General features: G+C 42.1%; 1 protein-coding gene across 1 annotated transcript in view; it reads right to left on the reverse strand.

Moving 5' to 3' along the window:
* Positions 1 to 26,480, reverse strand: part of MSANTD1 (Myb/SANT DNA binding domain containing 1) — a 38,312-nt gene extending 11,832 nt beyond the window's left edge. Inside the window, 5 exon segments of the mRNA XM_019473683.1 lie at positions 2,487 to 2,771; positions 12,058 to 12,322; positions 26,217 to 26,305; positions 26,307 to 26,407; positions 26,409 to 26,480. Of these exon segments, the coding sequence (XP_019329228.1) occupies positions 2,487 to 2,771; positions 12,058 to 12,322; positions 26,217 to 26,305; positions 26,307 to 26,407; positions 26,409 to 26,480 (812 nt within the window).
* Positions 26,481 to 26,929: the final 449 nt, after the last annotated feature.

Consider the following 26,929-nt stretch of genomic DNA (forward strand, 5'->3'; position numbering starts at 1 on the left):
CAGCAGCAGCAGATAATAGTCAGTGGACTGTACGAGGCTTGGTAGCCTCTTGGTGACATCCCTGATGCGAGTCCCTGGCAAGCAGCACACCTCTCTAGAGAGTGCGTCCGGTCAGCAAATGTGTGCCTCCGCACCTCTCAGAAGAGAGTCGCCTACTACATCAGGCTAAACTAAACAGGCCAAAGCTGTACAAGCTTTTCAAAACCCCCTGTGTCTATCATAATACCACTTTTCCTTCTTCCAGATACATGCCCCATTAATACCACAAGCACCTTCTAATTTTTAATCTATCAGGCTAAACTAAACAGGCCAAAGCTGTACAAGCTTTTCAAAACCCCCTGTGTCTATCATAATACCACTTTTCCTTCTTCCAGATACATGCCCCATTAATACCACAAGCACCATCTAATTTTTAATCTGATCATGATGCTCACCTGAAATGTTATACTAATCTCTCAAGTGGTATCTACCGCTCAACATTTTCTTTTTTTAAACACAGCAGAATTGTATTTTAACTTGTGAATATGTACATATCTTGCTGTTAAATGACATGCACAATATTATATTGCACGAAATTATTTTATACTAGAGGCTGTGAGAGCATGTCTGCCTTCGTAAGTTAGGGAGCAACGTATTATGGAGGTCCTACCACACTGACAGCTGACCTGCCCTTCCCTCCAGCTCCCAAACCCTGTTGCACAGCCGTCCTTAGCAGGCAACAGCAGCACTGCAGCCTGAGCTACTGCAAGGACAAAGCGTCATTACCTGCCATACGGACTTGCAGCCAGTTGAAAGCCAGCCTGTGCCATTAAAGGCTAGATTTAAATTATCTGCAGTTTCTAAATTGGCCAAGCAAAGTTAAAATATTTTTTACGAAAACGGGTTGGCTAATTACCTTGGACAAAGTAAAAAAAAAAACACTGAACCTGAAGCTGGCTAAAACGCATTACAGCCTGAATTTTCCAGATCTTATTACTATAGAAATAATTCAGTTAGAGTGGCTTAAGTCCAGTTTAGCTGTAAATGAAAGCTTCTACATGAGAGTGGGAGTCAACGTGCAAACTGTAAGCACAATAGATATGCATTTGTGGTTGATTAGCTTGACTTCTGTGATGATTTGTCTACACTCTGTAATGAAACCTGGTGTGGTGACCTCTGTCTTCCCCTACCAGTCACCTACGGTACAAAATCTGTGTTGTCCTGGAGTTGTCCCTCAGCTGAAGAAACTTAACATCTGGCATTTTCAAAAAGTCTGATGTTATCAAATAGTCTAGTGAATAAACTATACCTCATGTTTGTGGAAAAGTGACCTTCAAATTAAATATTAAATAATATTATTGGAAATCAAACTATGAATTAGGAAAAAAGTTATTGCATCAGAAACGTGGTCTTGGAGTCTGCAGATCCTAAAATCAAGAGAGACTGTGTATCAGGGATATCAACTACTTACAATGAACTATGATGAAAAAAATTGTTGCTTGTGAACAAAAAGGTTGCTACAGTTCAAGAATTATACACCCTAATATATATTCAGTTGCCAAAAAAAATTTTTTTTTTTAAATAATCAGCTATTCAAGGGCTATTTGCTTGAATAGTTGAATGAATTTACCCTAGTTTTATTCATCCAAGAGTAGGCCTGGAAACAATAATCCGAACTTGTTAGGTTGGTTCTTCTTCCAGCTCAACACCTTCTCAGTTGCATGACTGACAGATAATTTTACTGTTATAGTTAAAGCCTCAAAGACTCACGATAAGGATCTCTAGGATCAACTATTTTTCCTGCCAGAAAACTGTAATCAACTCTTATTTCACACCACTCTGGATGAAAAATGAGACCAGTAAAGTCTAAAATTTGTATCAAGTGTACAACCCTGCCTTTTGCTAAAACGCTGCCTTCCAGAGAACTCCAATCTTACCAAAAAAGGAAATACGTTTGCATTCTCAAACTAGCATTTACTTTGAAAAAGTGACATTCCCACTTGTATTTAAAATGTTGCAATGTACTTTCAAACTGCATGTGTGGACATTTCAGTGTCCACGGAAATATTTAGTTTGCATCTTTTCACCATTTTAATAATAGCTGAAGCCAGAGAAATTTCATACTCATACTAAAAGCAACACTAGAGCAAGCCAAAAATCATCTAAGCAGTATGTTATATCTCTGATTGCACGGCAGGACTCTCTTGAACATGCCTGTACTCCTATTACAAACACTCTACCTCATGTGAGCAGTGACATGCATGCTGAGTTTTGGCAGTATTATATGACTTTTTGTCCAGTCCTCCTACTCCCTTCCAGTCTCTCATAAAGGAATAAAGAAAATGCCCTAATTCAGCAAAATGGCTGAAATGGGGGAACAGATCTCATTTGTGATTTACAGAAAAGAGACGACAGCTGCTAGAGAAAAATGTGCTAGGGTGTCCCCTTTACATAGCAGATCCGGTTTGTTCTGTGAAATACAAGAGAAGGGGAAAAAGAGATGCTACCTCAGCTTGTAAGAAAGTAAGCTTGACGAGCTCTCTGAATGTTCATCTTCAAAGCACTCTTCCCTTCCTTCATATGTAAACTGGTTATATGGCAAATACAGAGGTGTAGACTTAGCTGATGGAGACTGCGAGGCCTCCGTCTGTGATGTAGAAGGACCTGGTTGCTGATTTTCATGCATTTTCACATCGCTGTGGTCTGTCACTTTGGATAAGATCCTATCAATGGTTTTGTAGTAAGGCCAGTCAGGTGCAACAGTTTCACTGTCAGTCATGCATTTTAATTTCCTGTAAGAAAAGGCATACAACATTAAAGTTTGTTTTCCTGTAAAAGTACTTTTTATATAGATCTTCTACCTCTAAACATTTGTTCTGGTCACATTTAGGAGTCAAACTGAATGCTTTTAATGAGAATAAAATTAGACACTTTTTTCTTTTAATCTCCAATGAAGCCTTTCAGTTTCTTTTCCTAGTTTTGACCCATGATTAAAAGTTGCATGCCTTTACCAAACTGTGGGCAGCACTGTCCTTCCATGCTTTGAAGAATGAATATTTATTTTGCATGATGAATACAAGTGGCTATAAATACAATTCATATCCTTTTCCTAATATTGCCTAAAAGCTCTGAATTGCCCAGGTAAACATCCTAGTAACAGCCATGAGATGTAGATGTCTGTTCATCTGTTACAGAACAAAGATCAGTGTAGGAAGAAGTATAGAATTTCATTAATTTACAAAAAATCCAACAAAACCAGTTAAAATGCATTATAAGCAGCATGCACAAAAACATTACAGTGAAAGGACTATCAGCCATGACTTTATCTTTCACATGCATCTTATCATGAGATCTATTATTCAGTCCTAACACAAAGTTCACTGCTATCCCACTTGGTACCCATTGTTCTTTTATTTACTCTTACTGAGAAATATAAAACCGAGGTGTACAGATGAATTGTACACCTCAAAGAAACTCCAGTGCCCGGCTAGAGTCCCAAACTTTCTTTTCATTTGCCTTTCCCAGTTGAGATCTTGTTACTCTAAGTCAAAATGCAGCAAGAGAACACAACAGGAAAGGCAAGACCAATGACAAATGCTCCATTTTCATAAACCAGATTTCATTCAAATGAACAAAAAGCTGAACCAAATCTGATTCTCCCAGCTAGCAAGAGGCTTCCATTTGCAGAAAAAAGGATAAAAACTCTTCCTGGACACCTGGCCCACCCCCTTTTCTTGAAGCCTTTCAGGTTTTTCCTCCTCAGAATCCATCCTGCCCACACCGGTCCTGCAAAGGATAGAATTAAATAACATGTAAACACAATAAAAATGGTGCCAAACTTAAAAGTGAGAACTTGAAGTTCTTCCTTTTAAACAGCTCTCAGCCTAGGGTAAGGGGAAATCCACCAGCGAGGAAAGAAGGCAGAAAGATTTGCTTAGATTTTAAAGCCATTTAAGGATTCTTCTTTATTTTCTCATTCTTGCAAGGTCTTGATGAGCTTTTCCAGCTTTTTAGAAATGCACATCATAGTCCTGCATAGCAATGTCTTCCGTATTTTTATGCCCTCTGTGCATTCAAAATTTTAATTTCATACATGTTTCACAACCTGCTGCTGCAATTTCATAGTCAGAGAATATCTAGCACAACCTACAAATACATGCACATCCATCAAGCACAGGTACAAAATAGCTAAATACAGGGCCAACAGCAACCATCACTTGATATTGATTATTTTTAGTTCAATTGTTTAGGCTATTTGAATGAAATATCAATTAAACCACTATAAGCTACTAGCTAAGTCTACATTCCACATTTGTTTGCCCATGTTGAAACCCCAAATATATCCAAGCAATGGGGTTTAAAACATTACCATCCTCAGCTGCCCATTGCAATGCATTCACCACGGTCGGTCATCCCCACGGGCGAGACAGCAAAAAGCCACGTGTGAGCACATCTCAGCCATGCCAGTGCGAAGTCCAGCAGCTGCATTAAGACTTCACCAGCCATGGTTTGAGCTTTGAGGACTGCAAAACATTGTGCCAAAAAGGACGGGAAAAGCTCAGAGCTGGTATTCTGCCGACTCTGCTCTGGGGGAGACTTGTGTTTAGCCTAGCGTTAACCAGGACCCCAAAATCCTCATCAACAGAGCTGCTGCCCAGCCAGTCCGTCCCCAATATGTATCAGTGCAGGGGATTTGACCATCCCAGGGGCAAGACTTTGCATTTGTCCTTGTTGAATTTCATGAGGTCTCTGTCAGCCCGTTCCTCCAGCCTGTCTAGGTCCCTCTGAACGGCAGCCCTGTCCTCACATGTGCAGACTGCACTCCTCCCAGTTTGGCATCATCTGCAAAATAGTGAGCAAGCATGCCACCATCTCCTCCTTTGGGTTGTTGATATTAAACAGGGCATGTCCCAGTATAAACCCCTGCGCCCTCCACTTGGAATAAGCCTCTAGGCAGAGTACAAGCCATTAACCACTACCCTTTGAGCCCAGTGATCCAGCCAGTTTTTCACCCAGCTGGTAGTCCGTCCATTTGGAGTGTAACATCCCAACTTGGATACAAGGATATTCTTGGAGACCATGTCAAAAGGCTTTCTACTGTCAAGATAGAAAACATCCATTGTTCTACACCCATCCACAGATATAGTCATTTAATCACAGAAAGCAAGCAGGTCGGTCAGATATGATTCACTCTTAGTAAATCCATTCCGGCTATCTCCAGTCACCACTTTCTCCTTCACGTGACTGGAAATTGCTTCCAAGATGGCTTGCTCCATGATCTTCCCAGGAGTTGAAGGGAAGCTGATCAACTTTTAATTCCTCTTCTTGCCCTTTCTGAAGATGGGTTCAACAGCGGCCTTTCTTCAGTCACCAGGAACCTCCCTCACTGTTCAAACTTTCAGAGGTGATCCCTGACTCAATCCTTTTCCACTACTGCTATTTCCCCTAACCCTGCTCCAGGCACACCAGCCTGAGACACCTGCGCAGTGAAGACTGAGATAAAGAAGGCATTGAGTATCCTCACCCTTATTGCTTGCATCTGCTGTCACTAAATCACCCACCCCATTCACCAGCAGGCCCACATCTGCCATGTTTATTCATTTACTGCTTAGCAAAAGTTTTCAGGAGTAGGTATTTTGCCTGAGTAGGTCAGTACCTTGGTTTTTATGTTTGAGCCCAGCTGTGTACCCGGACTCCATTTTTGATAAAACTATCATGATTTTGAAGAAAGAGCTGTAGTTTATTATCTGCCCACACAGCTGTAGGGTTGCAGCTATATAAAACCAAGTATTTCTCTGGCTCTGAATGCATTGAATGGATACTAATTCTTCCACTTCTGATCGCTTACCGTAGCCCTGGGCTAAAAAAAAGGGATCACTACCAGGAGGTAGGCAAGAGAACTTCGTTAGCTTAAAAGCAGCACCAGCAGCAACCATCTACCTGTATGGGGTCTGGCTCATACATAAAGAAAAAAGGATGAAATAGATGGGGAGATGAGAAGATAAGGGGGAAAGGAGCGTCAGTCTTTTGGAAAAGAAGTAGGAACGCTGCAGGTGGAGGCAAACAGGGAGAACAGTCACTGGAATAGCGGTGACGGTTTAGCTTTCTGGTAAAAACAAACCAAATAGCTAACTTGGTAATATTAATATCAAGTTTCAGGATTCGCTGATTTTTAAATATTTTTTTCTACAACTGCCAGTTGTAGTCCAGAAAACCTAGTGAGACAGCTGAGAGGTTTTGCCTGCATCAAGGTAAGCATAACCCTGACAGAACTGACGTCTAAAGCAAAGATGAATTTACTGCTCAAAGTCAGTCATTACTGTAACTCATCACAGCAGGTCATAGTTGCATCCAAAATGTAAAGCTGGTTTTTTTGTTTGTTTTGTTTCTCTGTGGTTTTGGTTTGTTTGTTTGTTTTAATGAAAAAATGAAGAAGTTAAAAAGAAACGGGACAATAGTAAGGCTGGCATGCAATAGTCCAGAAATGAGAGAGGAAGATGAGCCAAACATTCAACACTTTGAAATTGGGCAAATCACTGCCTGAGTGAGCAAGCCAAGCAGAAAAAATGGGTAAGAAACAGAGGTAAGTGAGAAAGTCAGCAGAGCTTGCAAAATAAATGCACGCTGAGTTTATCTAGACCTGTTGCTGTTTCATGAGGCTCTATTAAAATCCAGCTGAGAGCAGAGGCAACTGAGAACTCTTCTCCAAAAACTCAGGGATCAAAGTCGAGTTTCCAGTGGACAAATAGCTGAAGTATGAAAAACACTGTCAACTCAGTTAATCTGAAAGGTGGTTGCTTGTCTTATTGCAGAGAAGTGAATAAATTAATGGGGCTTTGAGATCCTACTGCCAAAATGCTCCACTGAATGGACTGAGACACCAGTTGAGTAATTTGTGCTGCTGTTGACCTTTCTTCAGACTTTATTCTCTGTGCCTATTAATCCACCTTCTAAAATAAAATTATTACAATATTATGTTCTAGAGAGTTTTTTAAAATCATCATTATTTAGTCAATAAAAAGCAAGCAATCTATAACTTGCCCCTTTTTTTCTTTTTTACTTTTTACTCAAAACACTAGTGGTTTTTTATTATTATTACACTATTTGATATTACTACTTGCCTTAAGGAACAGACACAAGATCCATCTCCAGGGGTTTCTGAGAAAAGCTTTCAAAATAAATAAAAAATAGCAACTGTTCATGAACCAATCAATGGTGAGAAAAAGAAAGATGTATGAAAGTACAGTACTAAGTTGTGCATCTGCTATAAATTATTGAAATTAAAGAGAAAGCTGGTAAAATATTCAATTTTAACTTTCTGCAGTAATTTGGCTGTACTTATATTTTATCATTTGCTGTAGCAAAGGTCAAATATTCCAGTTGCTTAATGTCATAGAGTATAGCAACGGATTACACAAGCAACAATGTTTAATTGCGATCATGTACACATGAAAATAAAAAAATTAAACTGATCTTCTATTCAAATCATGAGACTGATTCAAATTTACCAATCATTAACATTAATTGACTGCGATTCAAATCAAAAAACAACAGCTGCATCCTGTTTCCTAGGCTTTGGGGAGGGTGATGTTTTTGAAAATAATAAATTTGCATTCACACGTTCTTATTTTTAAACATCAGAAGGAATCAGTCAAAACTGTGGACCACTGTGCAAGCTTAACAAACCCTGCTTCCTTTTTATAAGCCAGTGTGTATTACGTCAGTGGAATAACAACAAATACAGCGCACTGTTACACATTAAGATCAGCATATTAGCGGTGACAGGACAGTGCTCTCTTTTAGAAAGACTAATTATAGGTTTATATGTGCTGAATGCCCTAAGTAGCCTACATAATAGAAAGAATTCAGCACGTATTCCAAGTGATGCTAAACTGCAAGAGCTGGCGTGCTAATCCAGCAAAACTTTTGATGACCAGCATATCAGAAAGCTTAACTTTGAATTCCAGCAGGCTTGACACAGCCCTTCCTCCTTCCAAGACAGATAAATAGGGAGGTTCATGCAGCTCACCACACAGGTGTTTTTAAAACTGAACATTAAAAACGTGGTGGCTGATCTATCCACGGCAGATACTTCAGATTCTACTGCAATTCCTAAAAGCAGAATTTTACTCAAATGCACCTGCAAAAAAATTTTCCTTCCACCTATGGTGCTGTGCAGAATTTTCCACCCAGCCAATTTCCACAGTGGATGAAATGATCCTTTAATATACTGAGACTCCAATAAGAATTACTTCAGGTCATGGTATATTTTTCCCTGAATAGCTTCCTCCAAATGCACTTGGACTACAGTAACGCAGAGGAACACAGGAACCGCTCCCAGATCAGCCCATCATCCCGCTGCCTCACTTCTGACAAAGGTCAGTGCTAAATACTTCAGGAAGCATTTTGATGGACATGTTTTGGGGGGACATTCACCCATAAAGATGCTTGCTTACTCTTCCATCAACAGCTAGTAACATCCCGAGGTTTCACGATATGGCTTTTATAACTCTATCCAATTTGAAGACAAACCATATCTGTATTTTTATTTAATAAATCTAATCTTTAGTAAAAATAATAATAATAAAACAACCTACCGCTCTCTTGGTGTCAACGGTTTTCAGTGGTAATGAGTTCCACATGCTTATTATGCAGTGTAATACAAATTTATATGACTTTAACTAGTTTTATGTTGCTTGCCTTGCAATTCCAATAAATAACTTCTGGTATTATGGCAAAAGAAATATCTACTTTATATTCTGAAAAATAGTGCTGTATTTTTTTATGCATCTCTAGAACGCCTTTATATTTCTTTGCCTTCTTTCCAAGCAAGTCACAAACTTTTCCATTTCTCTTCATAAAGAAAGCTTTCCACATCTCAGCCTAATTGTGTTTTCTAAACATCTTCTCATTCTCTTGTCACCTTGTTGAAATATACAGCAGTCAGAAACAAACACAAGAATTCAAGGAGGAAATAATGACATTAAATAGATTTATATAATGGCATTTTAACATTTTAATAATGTTTTTACCTCAGATATGGAGGAATGGGATACGATCACCCTAAAATTGCTTTTGTGACAGATGCTCACGTGCACTGAACTACACCCGAACTAACTTTATCTGGCAGCAGAAAATTCCGTGTAGGATCCAAACGTACCCAGAACCAGGGTGAATACCCGGGCTGTTAGCCCGTACTGAGCTCCGTGCCACCGTAAGCATGCACATAGTTGTATTAGCTCCAACAACTGCAATAATTACTGGCTAAGAAACACTCCTCCCCTACCTATGTATATGTTTGGCTGACTTTGACTCCTTCTGCACAATGAGTAATGGCTTTCACTGAGCAAAATAAGCAAAACAATATTTACAGAACTGCATCCTAAAATGCTATGGGATCCTCAGACTGGAAAGCACCTTTATAAATATGTTCACGGTTTTCTATTTTAGATCTTTCAATGTTTCAGATCTTTGATTTCTGTTTCAAGAGTTGTCCCAAGGTAAGACATGCCACTTTTAACACTGAACTTGGTTAAAAGGACTAGTAGAAATATTCAAGTACTGCTTTTTGTTTTATAGAAAAAAATATACGTATGCATGCATGCATAGATATATGTGCAGCAATTTGTAGGACAGAAATTTTATTTTCTTTTATGAAATTGTGGCACATTGCTAAATAATACTATTATCTGATTAAATGTTCCGGTAAATTTCTGACTCTCAAAGCAAGGCTACAGACCATAGCGTCTTTGCAATGCTGTAACAGTTGCCTAGAAAAGTAAAAGGTCCTGAAGTGGTGGGCAGAAATAACCGCTGGGGTGCAGAACACCTCCCTCATTCCTGCTGCTGGTGCTATGTTCTCCCATGTCACGCTTACTGACCCTATGTAATCATTGCAAAATATATCTCAAAATAGAGCGTTTTCCCACTCTCAGGATCTTCTTTTTCAGTTTATGCCACAGTGCAGTGATGATGCACAGAAATACACCAAGGTAAAAGCATCTTCCTCAAGTGTCCTCCAGGTACCAAAACGTGGGTTAAAACTCAGCTGCCTCACAGCAAAGCCAGCAGTCAGTGGCAACTCCTCATGTACAGTTCCATCGCAACGTTTCCCATCCTCACACACGAACAAAAAGTACCCAGAAAACTAGATATTGTAAGTCATAGCTTTTGTTTGTCCCTGTTCTCTCTACCACCTCGCCTTGAAAGCAAAGCACACAGGCGTGCTTTGGATAAGAACAAACAATAAGAAAGATGCATTTCATATTCAACAGTACAAAATGAAACAGCACCGTGACAGTGCAAGGCAGTTTTCCAACTCTCCTGAATTAGCGTCTTAATCAATAAGCAGGGAGCTGCAATGCACTGCAAAATAGAAAAGCAGCATGACAACATGCAACAGAAGCAATCTTAGAAGTTCGCAGAAACATAAGAATTAAAAAAAAAAAAAGTGCTGCGTTTCCCCCCCTACACACACAGTGCATGTATGTGAGAGATTTTGTTTCTTCCCTTCCCCCAATACAACTTTAAAGTAAAAACATTAATTAGAAAAACCCGGACGGTCTGATTGATGACAACACTGAAAATTTAGAACAAAGGCTGACAAAAATAACCTATTCCACTTGGCAATTACGGCACTTAAACATCGTGCAGTGTTGCTAGACACCTGTAAAATCTCGGTGCCACAAGATGTATTTCTCAGCAGGGAGGACTGCAGATTTAGCAGACTAAGCAAAGGCCTGGTAGCCAACAACTCCTGAGACTTCTAAATCTGCATCCGAGTGTGAATTGCTGGGTGATGCTGGGCAAAAATTTATCTTACTTCCAGCTTTCTCATTTACAGTCTGGATAAAGAAAATTGTAAGGATTACAGCAGGGTTAGTACAACATTTTGGAGACATTAGCATTTGCTACAAAACATCAAGTTTAATATTATGGGAAATTATGTTAAAGATTATGCTTCTGGACCATACAAATATAGAAGGACATTCAAAGTTAAGGGGTTTACAGGATTTTGCCTAGTTTTCTATTTGATGAGTAGTCTCTGCATTAAATACAGTAAGGGTGTCTTACAGAAAAGCGAGCAGTTTTAACATGGTTGCCTGCTGTAATAACCTTTTTTATTATTAATACGAGCTTTGAGGAGAGATTAAATAAGAGTCACATATTTGATTTTCTTGCATTACAAGCACATAGCTAAAATCACCACTCAGGATTTCCAGTATGAGGCAGTTTGTTCCTCACAGAGATAAGAATTGAAAAAAAAAAGGGGGGGGGGGGGGGGGAAGGGGGGGGGGGGGGAGATATGCAAATATTTCTGTTAAGTTCTAATTATTTTTTCCCCTGCAAACAACAAATGCACAAATGCCTCACATTTTCTAAAGCCAACTTCCCCTCCTGACTGACACTGCCTGTTCTTTATCATCCCCTTGTAGACACCTCCGCCCTCCCCCCCGACTCCTTTGGAGCAGTATTGACGGTGCACATTGATTCTCTCCCTGCAGATATAATAGTTCTTTCGCTGCTGCTGCTTATAATTATAGCAATGTGTGTCACTCAGTAATAAGACATTCAATTATTCTTGGCCCCGTGAAGTGTAACCCTTCAACGCACGAGACCAAATCTAGGAGCTTCAGCCCCCCAAAACATTATTCTGGTTTTTGGGGTTTGGTTTGTTTTTTTTTTTTAAACTTCGCCTTGCAATACCGATTCTCACTGGCCACTTCAAACTGCAGGAGTTTCACTGCAAGGAACTGCTGCCAAGCTAACACAATCAGTCCCCTCAAAGAGAAAAAAAAATAAATCTCTTCTCCCACTAAATACATTTCCATCCCTCTGCATCATAACAACACTAGCTAATTATAAAGAAACAAATTTGTCCCGGAGTTTGACATGAAATGGGGGAAAAATTAACAATGACGTAACAGCACTGGCAAGAGAGAATTTTAAAAGCGATATGAACAATCTTTAATCTTTTATCGACAGATTTCCTCTAGGAGACTTCTTTCTGAAAGGCAAAAATCACTGCGTTGTCCCTGCTAAAATCTCTTAAAATAAAAAGAATTAACTGAAGCTTACCTGTACTGGAATGTCATATTTGTAATTTTTATCTTTATTTCCTCTCCGTGGCGAATTTCTCCAGTCATTTCAAAGAGTTTGTTAGCCATTTTCTCATAAACTTTGGCATTCCTTTTAGTTTGTTTCAGCTCATCAAAAAATTCTTCCCAAACCAGCATTAAACCTCTCATTTCTGCATCAGTCCAGTTTCTGGCCCTCCTGTGTTTCTCAGTCTGAGAAGAGACAATGTAACTGGGAATTTCTGCTGCAGCCATTGCTGACTGACCTAAAAGGGTTTTAAAAGAGGACACTTAATATAGATTGAGTTTTTAGTTTAGGTTTTTTGTAGTGCAAGACATGCATATGTGGATAAAGAATTTGAATGACAACAGAACATATGAAACCTTTTTGCAACAGCTTGAAGCTTGAGTGCACAAAATGGGGCCTACATCTGACAGGCAGGAATTTAGTTAAAAGCTTTTAAACAGAGAAACGTCATTTTGATGTCACGTTTCCATAGCAACAGAGCAACTGCATAAGCTACAACAACAAAAACCTTTTAACTGAAAGCCAAAGAATCAGGACAAAGTTGACAGGCCATCAATATTAAAGCTTTTAAACACTTTAGGTTTAACAAAAAAAAGATCTATGCAGCCTTTGAGAAGCTACTTTTAAGTTTCTACTTCTTTTTTAGCTTTCCCTTACCTTTTAGGCAGACAATCTGCTAGCAGGGGGTCATGGTCGCCTGAACGAGCTTTTAAGTTGCGCCTTGACAGACTCTCTAGGAGGTTGCAAGGACTGAGGCCATGTACACAAAAAAAAAGCTTTTTTTGCAAAGATATTCTGGAAAAAGCTTCAGCCAGCTTTATGAAAACTATACATCTCCAAGCTAATAAATGTTTAAGCAGGCAGGCTCATTAAAAAGGAGCCTGCATCGGGGTTTAAGAACATGCACAAAATAGTATTTAAGTGTTTAAATAGAGAGAGAAATGTATATACAATTTCAGTATAAAGGCACTTTTTTTTTTCCCCGAGATGTTTTGCTGCTGATAAGCACACACTGCAGTCCTGTCACTATGGATTTGCCTTTGTAGGTATGTATTACTGTATGTGTATTTTGTATTCCTAAAAATTTAGATGCTATTTATGCAGCCTGTGTTCTGCCTTAGGACTGCAGCAGGAGCATTTCACCTGCTTTATGGGGAACCTAAAAGGATTATTCAATGAGTTAAAAAAAGGCTGCGAGATGCTTAGAACTGTGAATAAATTGCTTTGCTGTAAAACAAGCATTCTGAGCTGGTTTCTATATAGGGCTAAATTCTGCCAGCAGTTACACCAGAAAAGCACCGCTTATTAATTGTATTAAATACTGTGCAACACAAGCAGCGGGCCAAATTCTGCCCCCGCTTACGCTCGTGCAATCTGACAATAATCTTTCACAAAACAGTGAGATGCAGGAACTGCGTTAATTCAAGCAGTACGGCCAGCTAAAGAGAAAGATGTTAATTTCCTACAGTCCCAGTATAACCGTGTTATGTAAAATATAAATAAATAAACCACAGACCTTTCTTATTATTATTTTCTGTTTCAGCATATAACAGCAATAAGGACCTCACTGCAGGGCATTTCCTGAAGATTAATGACAGGCAGGGGTTAATGGCCTGAGGCTCACCCAGTCAGTCGTTAATCCCCAGGAAATGTTCTGTGCCTCAATCCTTAATGCTTAAGTATCCTATAAATTGTAAGTCTTCTCATAACCACATCCTTGATCTTAACAATAGTTTAAAAATGCACAGCTTGGTTTGCATCTTGGAGATGGCAAAGAGAGCACATAATATTACAAAAAGGTACACTAGTAAAATTTGTAGTATCATTGTCTTCTGTTTTATTTATCCTACTGTTTATTACAAAAGGCACGACAGCATACCATAGAATAAGGGGGGGAAATCACATATATTCTACATAGGAACTTCCACTGCTCCAACCCTGAACATGTCTCTGTCAGAAATATACCTGCTGAGTCACTGGCTTCCTCAGAAAAAAAAAAAAAGAAAGAAAGAAAAAATCCCCTAGCTTCCAAATAACTACTTTTAACTACTAATATGACAGCCTAGCAACTATTACCTTTAAAAATGTGTAAATAGCAGCATATGTTGTGATGATGATCTTGCATGGTTTGTCTCTTGGGTGGCCAGCTGGGAGACATCACATGATCAGGGGACAGATGGTGGTCAGAAGAGGATCAGCTGGTGACACATTCATTTTATTAATTTATTGTTTTGTTTTGAAATTCTCATCACTTAACCTTGGGCTCCATGCAGCTACGTTAATAAAACCATACCAAACTCGGCTGGCTGCAGTAGCTGGTGATCACCAGGACAAGTTTAAGGAGGCAATACAGTGTCCGAGAGAAAAACATCTCTCGTTACGGTGCTGGGTCTGACTTGGGATCAATGCATGGTTCTGCAAAGCCAAGCTTGCTTTTCAACCTTTAATCATCCATTAGAGGTTTGGTTTTTCCCCTCCAGACTTTAATCCAGCTAGGTTCTGAAAATGCTCATTACCACCACTGAAATCTATAGCATAACATATATACATTGCAAAAAACCCCAAAGATTATTTCTGCTTTAAAGGGTTTTTTAATCCGGTTTCAAGCACAACAACCAGGACAGGGTGGGAGAGAACCTGTCCAGCTGCAACAAGTTCTTTCTGTGATGGTCCACAACTATTCCTTCCCCTTTTCATCCACATGTGCCTGGCATATGTGTGGCTGCTCCTTGTGCTCCGCACCATCTGCTGGGGCCGTGCCTGGCCCCTGGCCCCAAAGCTGGGATCCTGCAGAAGGGGGGCGGTTGTTTCCCTGTACAATTCGCATCTCTTAACTTTTCTATACACTGTTTCCTATTAGTGTAATTGACAGATTGATATAGTGGTATAGTGCTATTTAACATCTGTTAAATAAAAGAAATGCTTTCCAATAATACCTCCCTTATTCCCCTCCCCTTAGCACCAGAAGGGAATCTAAGTTTCCAGGACTCAGGTTTTACCCCCTCCTCTGAGAAAGTCGTTGATATTAATTATGAAGACTCTGCATGCCTCCTCTGCCGCACTGAAGCACCCGTGCCAAGTGGTTGATAAAGTGACTGTTTTCCTACATGGAGCTGAAAGCAAGGAAAGCTTTTTTACCCCCAAATAATACCTGCAAGTCCTCACCAGAGCCAGGGGAGGAAAAAACCACCTCTCCAGGCTCTGCCTCTCTGCTGATATCATGCCCATCCCTGGAGGTATTTAAAAGACGTGTAGATGAGGCGCTTAGGGACATGGTTTAGTGGGCATGGTGGTGTTGGGTTGACGGTTGGACTCGATGATCTTAGAGGTCTTTTCCAACCTCAATGATTCTATGATTCTATGCAGATCTGCACAGTCCCTGGGAGTCACTAACCCCCTTGTCCTGGCCCCTGAGTCGGGAGGAACAGCTAAGACAGGACCGGCAAACCTTTAGGGGAAGAGCAGCCCTGTGATGGCAGGAGACCTGTCCCTCCCCAGGACCGGGGCATTGGGAGGAGGTGCTCCATTAGCACCCGGCTGCTTCTTGCCCCTCTCAAGATAGAGGCCAGACAAAATTTGTCATCTATCTCAAGACTGGCTGGTCACCAAACCCAGAATAACTGCTGGCATGACGAGCTGCGCCTCTGCCAGACCCAAGGCACTGATGCACCTGGCACTGACATCCCTCACGCACTCTGCTCTGATGTCTCTGCTGACGGCAGAGTCCTCCAGCATCAGCCTCCTCCAGGCTGAGGACCAGCCTGGCACCAAGTGCTTCACAAACAACTGAAGCTGTTACTGTTCTCCTCAATAAGGATGTTACTTCCCTTGGAAACCACTGAAATACATAATGGCACTTCTGAGGACACCTTTGTAGAGGACTTTGCTCTGTAGGAGAAAGCTGTTCTCCTCCACTCCCTGCTCACCCCAGTCCCTCCTCTGACAGGCACTTCAATGACAATCTAGAAGGTATTCCTATGAACACTGACCTCAGTGGGCTTGAGGATCTCACTCATGCCCTTCCTTTCGATGCACGCCTGCTCCTAAGAGCTCAGAGGAACATGAATTTAATGATCCTATCGCAGACCTGTTCTTTATATCATCTGTCTAAACACCCTACTTTTTTTGCATCATTATATATCAGCTTGAATAATAGCTCTCACAGCTGTTCCACCTTTCATGGAGATCGCTAAAGACGACAAACCCCAAACAGGGTAGAAGGGTTTCTAATTTGCAGATGTGGATTTAATGAAGTTTGCCTATAGATGTTTCTATCACAGAGTTCATACAACTCCATTAATCCTAACATATCTGTTGACGATACTTCAAGTGATCCGTGCTAACTGACTGCGTATACAGCCTTCAGCTTTGCAAGTGTGGGCTAACGCATGCCAAATAAAACTTCCTTTAGCCAAGTTTTAGGGAAAGGGATTTTCCCTTGCTTTTGCAGGGAGATAACAGCTCTAGTCAGTCAATTACCAGAGCTAAACCCACAAACTGTAAGCCATTAAACTCTGATTACGGAAGAGCATGTCTGATCCTGCTGATGGGGATTGTGGCAGGAGAAGTCAGGCAGCACCTCCTTGGCAAATCAGAATTTACTCCATTAGGACGCAAGAAATTTCTGCAACTTCTCCTAAATGTACTCCTGTTTCTGAAACCCAAATGGGCAGCTGCCTATAGAGAGGTGCTGACACACAAGTCAGTGCCTATTTGGATTTCAGAAATGGAACTACATTAGTTTTGGGTCAGGTAAGTCTTGAGACCAATTGGTCTTGTCCCAGTTTTCGCCCCACTGGCACCAAACACCCTTTTAGGCAGCGACTCTGAGCAGTGACACTGGGAGGAGGAGGTCCCCGCTGGAGGGCCATCAGAAGCATGCATCAGCCCTCAAAGACACAGGTCCAACTCTCTTAAATGCATGGGTATTTCAGTAGGGCATCCTGTAATGTCTTGATTACATATAACTCAAAAAAACAAAGCTGCTTGCACCCTTTTGTGTTTAGGGCAAGCTGTTGAAAGCAAGGTCATCCAAAGCACAGGCTTGTCACTGCTCCTTGCAATCCTCCAGTCTGGCCCACCAGGAGCGTAACACGTGTGGGCAATAACAAATCTTGAAATTGGATAGTGGCTGCAGAGCACATGTTCATCCTCTGGCTCTTTCAATGCAGGCATACCTTGATAACTGATTAAAAACGGTGTAGAAGTATGTATGTGTCTGTTTAGAAACAAAGCATTGGGGTTTTGCATTGCAGTGGGATGCTACGTCTTAAGTCCAAAAAAGCTGCCTGCACATGTTGGGAGGCTGTCTCCTGCCCCACATTTTGCCATCCACTGGACTAAAATGCCCACTTTCTACAGTCTTACTAAAAATTATGTTTTTAGCGTCTCTGATTGCTGCACACTGCAATTTGCAAGAGGGATAAATGCAGTGAGAGAAGAAATACTCTTCCACTGCTTCCGAAAAGCTTGGCCAGAGGAGATAGGCAGGGACAGGCAATCACGGAGGAGAAGCTGCCGCCTTTTCTCCAACAGGTCCATGGCAGTGAAGCCGTTGTCCTGAGGAGAGTGCTGGAAACCAGGAGCTCATCCTAAGGTAGGGAAGCACCTTGCAGACAGCAGAGCTGGGCTTGGGAAGTCTGATACGGTCCATGCACCCTTAGGTCTGCTGGTCTCCTTGGGTGATAGAGTCATATGGGTTTGTAAAGGCTCAGAAGCTTTAGAAAACCGTAGGGGTTGTGAACACAGAGCCATCAGGTTAGTGCTATAAAACTGCACATGAACCACAGCTTATGCTGTCCTAGTACCTGTGAGGGAAGTTTAACAGAAACAGCACAACACCATTTGTAAGGGAAGCAAAAGGCTATCTAAGCTGCAGGAGGTCCTATTACAAAGACAAAAATGAAAAGTTATTCAGGCTGAGGAAGTATAGTAGGTGTCTCACGGTACATAAGAAAAGGACAGTCCCTTTCGTCAGAAGGTCTGCAACCTAACTGGGACATGCCACCAGGGAAACAAACAGGATAGACCAGGAGGGACAAGTGACAGCAATGTATTACTGAGCAAAGGCTATCGCATAGTTGAATAGCTTTTATGTACATCTAAAATAACTAATACCTGCAAAGAAGTCTGACGACAGAAATGGGTGCTCTGGAGGAAGCTGGCTGAGGGGAAGGGATCCTGGCTAACACTAGGCAGAGGAGATTTTGATTTGTCAATGCTTAGAACAAAAAGGACAAGAAAAATAAACGTTTCCACACAAATGCCCTTCCACGGGGCTGTCTGTGTGGCAGGTTTCCCTGACGGCGGAGCAGGGCACCGGGCAGCCCAGGAGAACGTTGGTCTGAAAAGGTTCAGGTGAGCTGGAGGAAGCTGGAGAGGTTTTTGATTTCATTTTGCTAGACCGCATCCTGCTTGAATTTCACTGTAATCAGAACATCTCCCAAAAGCATTTTGATCTTGCTGAACTGGCAGATTCTGACCAAAAATATCTCCTTTGCCTATTTTAGTAGTAACCATGGAAGCGCCAGCTTTGCACAGACATTCAAGTTGGAGAGAGAAGGATGGCAAGAGACAGCAAGGTGAACACAGACAAGCCGGGAAGTGGGGCTCCAGCAGTTTTTGTGGTCAGACCAGGAAGCATTAGCACAGACAAGGGGGAGAACTGGAATTATGTGGGGCTTTAGAAGAAGGAGCTCATGGATTGCAGGGAACCCAAGGAATTCACTGCTTGGAGAAACCAGGTATAGGCTGGTATGTTGGTAGTAATTAGACTAAAAATGACAGTACTAAGAATTTTAATTTTTTAATTACTTTGCCTTTTTTTTTTTTTTTAAAGTTTAGCAGAAAAACAAACACTCGTGCTACAGACCCTAGTTTAGCATATTAGGGGGAAAAAAATCCCTTATGTCCAGAAGTTACAAATAACCACTCCCAAAATGTCTGGCACTTAAAATATATATGGAGGGGATGCCAGACTAGATGGACTTTCAGTCACACGTGTTCCTAAATTTTCAGGTGTACAGGGGGAGACAGGCAATATTCTTAAAAATTTAGTTATATTGTACTTAGCAGAAACACAAACACTCGTGCTACAGACCCTAGTTTAGCATATTAGGGGGAAAAAAATCCCTTATGTCCAGAAGTTACAAATAACCACTCCCAAAATGTCTGGCACTTAAAATATATGGAGGCAGGATGCCAGACTAGATGGACTTTCAGTCACACGTGTTCCTAAATTTTCAGGTGTACAGGGAGAGACAGGCAATATTCTTAAAAATTTAGTTATATTGTACAGAGAGCAAAGACATCAGTTCTACATATGTCATACTCCCAGTTCAATTTATAGCAAACAGAGCATTTCTGAGATTTGCTTACTTTTAAGAAATCATTTCCAGGTCCTTAGCATATGGAACAACCCTGCAGTACGTAGTATCAGACATAGTCCTTTTCTGGACTAACGGGGGTTAGCCAATAAGTCCTCCTGCCCATATTTGGTTTTCAGCACATTTTAGCAAGCTACATGCCGGAAAGTGTCTAGTTCATTAAAAACTGCTCCTAAAATACTATGCAAATATTTCTCTTTCAGAAGTAAATTCCTCTGAGGACCTGTTCGAATCAGTTTGCTTAGACGTAGACCATGATTTAATCCAGTTTGGATTTGAGACGTATCACAAAAGAAGAAAAATAATCCCTGTTGCGCAGAAGCGTGCCCTGTGCCTTGTGCTGAGCGATGTTCCCACGACTCAGCAGGGCATGAGAAAAACGCCATGTCATGAAAAACCAGATGATGGCAGCTGGTTTGACTGCGGTGGTGCTGCGGCTGCGTGCGGCATCATTTCTGCCCCAGGAAGAATTAATGCTGCTGGTGTCATCCCTTGCTAACAGCAGCGTAAAAGGTAGCAATATTTAAATAAATGCTTGAAGGAGGTTATCGATTCATTGATCCATTAGCCAGAAGCCATCCCCCGGATTCAAACAGAGGAGACCGAGCCAAGCGCAAGGAGCTTGGCTGCACTTGGCTCTGGCGCAAGACTCCAGCTAAGCAAGTTTTTGCACCATTGTGGTAGCAAGCATTAGAGCTGTGTTGAATAAATGGGTTCTAGCTTGCTGTTCTTCCAGAAAGGAGAGCGGTTTGGGCCCTTTTCCAGCAACCTCAGAGAAACTGCAGTGCAAGTCACCGGCAATTCCCTGCCAGAAGCCCAGCCTTGCTGCTCAAAGCTCGCTACTAGCTTGGCAGCCTGCTGCATCCACCTAGCAGCTGTTCGCATCCCCACGCTGCCTCTCCCTGACTCCCTGCCAAGGCCGGCAGCGGACTTGGGGAGGCTCCAGTCCCTCGCCGTACCATGCCCTCTGCCCACAGCCACGCTCCAGGCGAGCCCAGCAATTACCCCAAGGCAGCCGGGGAATGCCTCGCATGGGCTCGTCTCAGTGGGGGATGGCGGTGGGATTAGGTCCTCCTGTTCTGCAGTTTAATCAGCCACAGGTTTTGAAAATAAAGAACATTAAAAATCAAAGATGTCTACCAAGTTGAGAAAGGCAGGAGCTTCTCCAACTCTCCTTCTGCACTTCTGCTTGGAGACTCTGGACTACCCCCAACTGCGGGCCTTTCCCCTCGCAAGCGTTCGCTCAGCTCTCCAGCCCCGCAGAGGAAAATTTACAAGATTTAAAAAAAAATATTTCAGATAAAATATTTAGGGCACAGGAGATTTTCGTATCAGTTCATAAAAGATTTAAATATTAAAATGTAAATGGTGTTTTGGGTATTATTGAGAGGCAGCCTCAGGAATGGAAATTCAAGAAAAGTGTTTCAACCTATAAAGTTCAGACAATACTCGTAAAAGACTGCCTGATCTGAGCGCTTCCAAAAAGATAAGTAAAACCAAATTCACCAGCACTGCTGCGATAGCCAAAGAGCTTATCTGCTTAAGTGGTGGCTAATGGAAGTTGAGACCGTACAAGAGGTAGCTGCCATTTCTGGGACAGGCTGCCAGCGATGCCAGCCACCCCACAGCATCTCCCTGTCCTTGCGTGGGAAACGGGTACGGCTTTCAAGGGACCAAACTGGAAGCATCACACAGCAGGTTGCGGTTGGTCCTGACTTTATTCCCAATGCTGTGCTCAAAGTGTTTCGGGGTGTTTAGTACCCTGTCAGAGCGCTGCATGACAAGACTGCTATCCCCAGTGAAAACACACAGGGTTTCCAGCAGAAGCACGTGTTTCCATGCCATTCCACAGAGACTGTGCAGCCATATGGCCTGTGAAGTCCTGCATAGCCTGTGTTTCCAAATGCTTCTCCCCGAGGGATGACTTCTGCCTTTGTGCCAATGACCTACACAAGTAGCAAGCTACCGGGACACTGAGTTGCAGCTCCAAGACAAACACAGTATTGGGAACTTAAGTGTTAGCTCTCACATCTCATGATAGGCAGGAGGATGACCCATCTCAACATATGAAAGTTTATTGCAAGATGCATATAATGTTGCCCCTTTTAACACAAAGTGGTTTGCCAGTATTCGGGGTCTTGTGATTCCTCTTGGTTTACAGCATGCAGTCATGCTCCCTGGACATCCCAGGGATAGCCAGGAGGGGTCATCTCCCCCTCCCACATCCAAGTGTGCCCCTCCACCCGGCCTTCTGCCGCCCAGGGATGCCGTGTCTTCTCTCGCTGCCTTCACCGTAAAACTCTGCTGCAGTTGCTTTTATGGTCCTCATTGACTCCTGGCTTTTAACAGCTGTTTTTTCCCCTCTCCATGGCTCTCTGCTGTTTATCAGACACAGCTCTGTTCCAACCACTCTCCAGCCACCAGAGTTCAGTTTATATTCCAGCCCGAGCGTGCTCCTCCAGTCTAGGCATTAGCTTCTATTGTTTTGGCTATCACTAAACCAAGGAGTGTGTATTTGCTTCCTCTCTTGGCCTCAGTGAAACGCTGCCAGCAAACCCATCAGCCTACAGATCAAAGAAACATTTTCTAGCCGTCGTATACAGGAACATTGTGGTCACCCTGAGGAATTCTGTCTGCCTCCTTTCATAAATTCTCCTGAACTAATGCACACCCACAAACCACTTCTGGATGCAAACTTTTCCATGTCCAACCACTTCTGGATGCAAACTTTTCCATGTCCAAAACCAGCTGTCCAATACCGCCAGTGATTTTAAAATCCTCCCTGGTGCTTTTCATTTAACGTGGCATTCAGTGTTGTAAACCAGAGGACGTGCCCCGAACAAGTGTAGGTCTGTGCAGGGAAAAGCAGCATGATTTGCTTGCCTATAAATACCCACCACAATGTGGGTATTCATAGAATATGGAAGGGACCCATAAGGATCATCAAGCCCAACTCCCAGCTCCTCGCAGGACTACCTAAAACTAAACCATATGACTAAGAGCGTCGTCCAGGCGCTCCTTGAACTCTGACAGGCTTGGTGCCGTGACCACTTCCCGGGGGAGCCTGTTCCAGTGACCGACCACCCTCTCAGTGAAGAACCTTTTCCTAATGTCCAATCTGAACTTCCCCGATGCAGATTCGGAGGCAAGCAAAGCTAATACTACCAAAAGGAGTGACAGAGTACCTGCCACCATCCGTTTCTCTGCTGAGTAGATCATGCGAGTGCAATCAACAAGATTAGTTTAAATTATGGATTAACTGGACTCAGGTTGCCTGTAGCAGATTAGCGAGCACTCAAACGACTCTTTTGGCAGCAAAGCTGCTTCCAGTAGGCGAGCAAAGATTATTCCGAATAGTAACAAAACTGAAGAACTACAGACCTGATTTCAGTACTGCAGAGCCAACCTATTTCCAGCCAAACTCCACAGGGGGCTGGGCATACCCAGCATAAATAAGAAACCTAACCCAGATGTTTGAGGGGGAACTTGGACAGAAAATGTATGGAACCTAAAACCACACAGATGTAGAAGACTTCCAGCATGAAGATGCAAGTACAGACAAGCTGTCCGAAGGGAGGCCCGTGGCAGATGTGAATGGCACTAGGGAATTCTTATTTTGTTTCATCCCTAAACACTCAATTGACAGATTTCTGCATAGCCAGCAGCTATGCCAGGAGCATTTTTGGATCCCCATGTTCTAAGCAAATCTTCAATTGCTCAGAAAGTTGGGACTTTTTTGGTTATATAAAACAGCTTTAATGACTGTAGGACCAGAGACCTTCTAAACAAAGCACCAAAGAACCACCACCTGATTGCAGAGATACAAGACTAAACAATTTACAAAAAACCAAGCCAGTTCACAACACTATCTCATTCTCTTTAATAAAAGTGGCCAGTGTTTTTCATTTGCTGTGCAAACAGAAAGCAACAGTGCGTTTCCCAAGGGAGGCACTCTTGTGCAACTGTTTACTAGAGGCAATCGGCCAACTCCAGAGGACTTAGGAAGTCAGTCCTCTTCTCCCCCCACCTCACTCAACTTACTGTAAAAGGGTATTGTAAAAACTACTTGGACTGGCTTTTTAAATCCACAGCAAAACAGGAGCTAAAGAGCTCAACCGCCTGATCCACAAACTTTCCCAACCGAGGGCAGAACAAATATGACTGCTTCTTGTCAGCATCTCGCTAGCCATATAAATGACAATATTCTTCTCTGCTAATATACTGCAACTTTAACCCAACAGTGATGGCTTACATGCGTGAACATACTGTTTGCACTGACTCTTCCTCCATGCGGTCTTCAATGCCCCTTAGCAATGTCCCAGTGGCTGAAGCCACTCAAGCAGACCAAAAACGCATCACAGGCAGCAGTCTAAAACAGTTGATCCTAATGCCATGGTTTTCTCCATTTGCAACATCTTTCCTCTCTGCACACTATGCTTCATGACAACTGGACAGGCAGATTATATTAAAGCTCATACATACCTTTTCAAATAATTTCTCATCAAGTCTCAGTGGGAACTAATTGAAGATTAAACTAATCATTCCTTGAGGCCTCTGACGGAGTGTTTTATCACTTTTTGTGAATGCATTATGGAGAACTTAAGTGAAGTGCTGATCTGGCAGGACCACTGAACACACGAGCTGGAGTGGCTGGACATGTCTGGCCCATGTACTTAAAACACAGGAAAGAAATGGAGAACAGCGGTGTTGATGCTGTCCCAACTCAAAACTGGGAAATGAGGACTTGGGACGTCCTTAATAAATGGGACAAGAAAAACCCTTATCCATTTCTTCTGGCTGTAAAAACCAGTCTAGCAAAACCACGATAGTAAACATTGTCCAAAATATCATCCTGCCCTTCTGGAAACAAAGGAGCAAGTCTGACAAGAGCTGTTTGACATTACGTGAAATATTCCTGACAAACACTCTCAACTTCTCTGCCTCCTGAAATCTGGAGAATACCACGACGCCCAGCCAAAACCCAGCTACCGTAACTCATGTGGATCCCTGCTTTAACCTGCTTCCACAATAACCAAATTCTTTCATCGGCTGATCTGCAGCTCCATCCCTGACCTCTGATCTGCACAGCGCCTCTCTGGGTATTGTACATGGCTATCAGATAACGACAACTGACATCCAGACTTCCACCAGCCTCTGGGTAAAAGCTGTAATGCTGGGTCATGGCAGACCCCCAGACAAAAAAATTAACGTGCTTTTTCTGCAGTGCCTTGCAGGGTTAAAAAGTCATTTAACCAGAGATGAAAGCTGAAAGAAAGGTCCAAAAAGGTTTTGAAGCAACAGAAAATACCCCCTGGAATGTCAGAACCAGATGCTTCACTTAGTAATAAAATTCATGGTCCCAAAAGCAGGATCAGATATATCCTTACTAGTGTTTGCTTTAACAGAAATACACATTTTCAGGTTTCTTCTGCTGTAAAGGCAGAAGAGAATCCTGAACACTGGTCACCACAACTAGTGGGAATATTTTGGGAGTATTTTATACATCTCATTACTGTAAATGTTTTAGAAACATTGTTGTGCTCTGTTCTACTCTGCCTTCCTACGTCATTTTTATCTTACAAACGAGAACTCCTTCAGGCAAGCATCACAGGCAAGTTCTCGTCTAAGCATTTAAAATATTACAGGTGGTGTGAGTTATCAGTCAAATTTTCTGGAGTCACTCTCACTTTTAAGATAATTTAGATGCTTCCCACTACTTTCGACATGCTACAATATGGGAAAGCAAGATCAGCTTTGTTTTAGATTATTAACATGATATGATTGCAGCGCACTCAGAAATGGTCAAAAATGAACTCTCTCTTTCATTCCCAAATGCTCCGTTCTGTATGAAATCAAGTAGAACAGTAAGTAAAGCTTGTGAATAACATTTTTGTTTACATTTGCCTGTGTTAATTATTGTCAGAGAGCCAACATCTGTGCCGCTGCCTATTTTATTTATATACACACATATATACATATACACACACACACTTTTTAGATCTTTTTATATATGTATACACACACACGTGCATTATTTTATCTGGCTGATTTCTAATAGCAACTATTCCAACATAAGTCTTGGAAGAGGAGAGGAAGGGACAGCTAAAGGAAGACCAGGCCATCGCCTCACAGCAGAGCCCAGGGAAACCTCACTATGTGCAGAATAACACTCAGGAAGTGGAAGAGCATCGTATTTTCCCTCCAAAAATTTGGAAGTGCATTGCATGTCCCTGCAGACTCCGCACTGTCTCAGGACAAATCCGAGACTGCTAAAAATCAAAAACATGCTTGGATGCCACAAGTTGTTTTTATGTGTGCTGTAGTTTTACATAAGAATCACCAAAAAGAAATTGTTTTGTCTTTCTTTAAGCAATATTCTCATCAGAAAATTCTGCATGTAAAAACTTGAGGAGACAATGAGATCGACTGTCAGTCCATTACAAGATTGTAAGAAGGCATGTCCACCATGAAGGAGGATGCAAACCCAACAAAAAGTTGCTGGATTCTCAAAACCATGAAAAAATGTTTAAAAGTCAACAAATTTTAAAATACACCCCTTCCAGTCTACTAGCTAACATCTCTGAAATGGTCCAGTCACACAGCAACCTCAGAGCCAGTGCATCAGGAGAAAGCAAACAGGGTCAAGGACAAAGTACTGATCAGTTAAACCCTATAAAAACCCAAATCAGCAATGACCACAGAAAGCAGGTATTATAACGTGGTCTCCTCTATCCACGAGGTACAAACCTGTGAAGCGACTCCTTACAAGGGACTGAAACAGTGACCAACTTGACCTCCTCTGGCTGAAGAGAAGACAACACAGCAACTTTCCCACACAGAAACTGCAGCCCTGAAACACTCGGCCCCGTTCCCTTGCCCTGCTTTTCAGAGGTGGAGCAGAAGGGAGGCGCAGGCTCAACACACAAACCCACACTTTTATAGCTTTGGGGGTTTTACGGTGTGGAAGAAAACCTTCGGTACCTGCTGTCCTAGGAACAGAAGATCCTCCATGAGCCTTGAAGTCAACGCAGGAGTCCTCACAGCAGATCACCGACCCGGTGCAGAACTTCGTGTCTGGGGGAGAAAGAGTTTGGCAGAACAACGCACCATGTGGGGAGGGGAGCGAGGAAATATTTCAGAGCAATTGAGGAGGAACATCAGCCATGCTTAGCCAAGGTTATCTTGTAAAGGTCTAGATGAGGTGGGTTTAGTTTAGTTTGCAAACTCTAGCCTTTCAAATAGCACGGACAAATACATTCCCCATGCTATACAGTCCCATCATAAATGACTTGAATTGGCCTGTAAGCCTTCCAACAACCTCATTCCTGTGTGCTGAAAGCTACTTACTTTAAGCCAAAAGAATATGACAAACATCCTCATCCACATATCTTACCACTGCCAGCAAAAAGTCTCTCATAATAAAAGACATCCCAGCCTCACCCAGGACACCAGCAGATACA

This window comes from Aptenodytes forsteri, unplaced genomic scaffold (genome assembly GCF_000699145.1).
Source record: "Aptenodytes forsteri isolate BGI_AS27 unplaced genomic scaffold, ASM69914v1 Scaffold88, whole genome shotgun sequence".
NCBI classification, from domain to species: Eukaryota; Metazoa; Chordata; class Aves; order Sphenisciformes; family Spheniscidae; genus Aptenodytes; species Aptenodytes forsteri.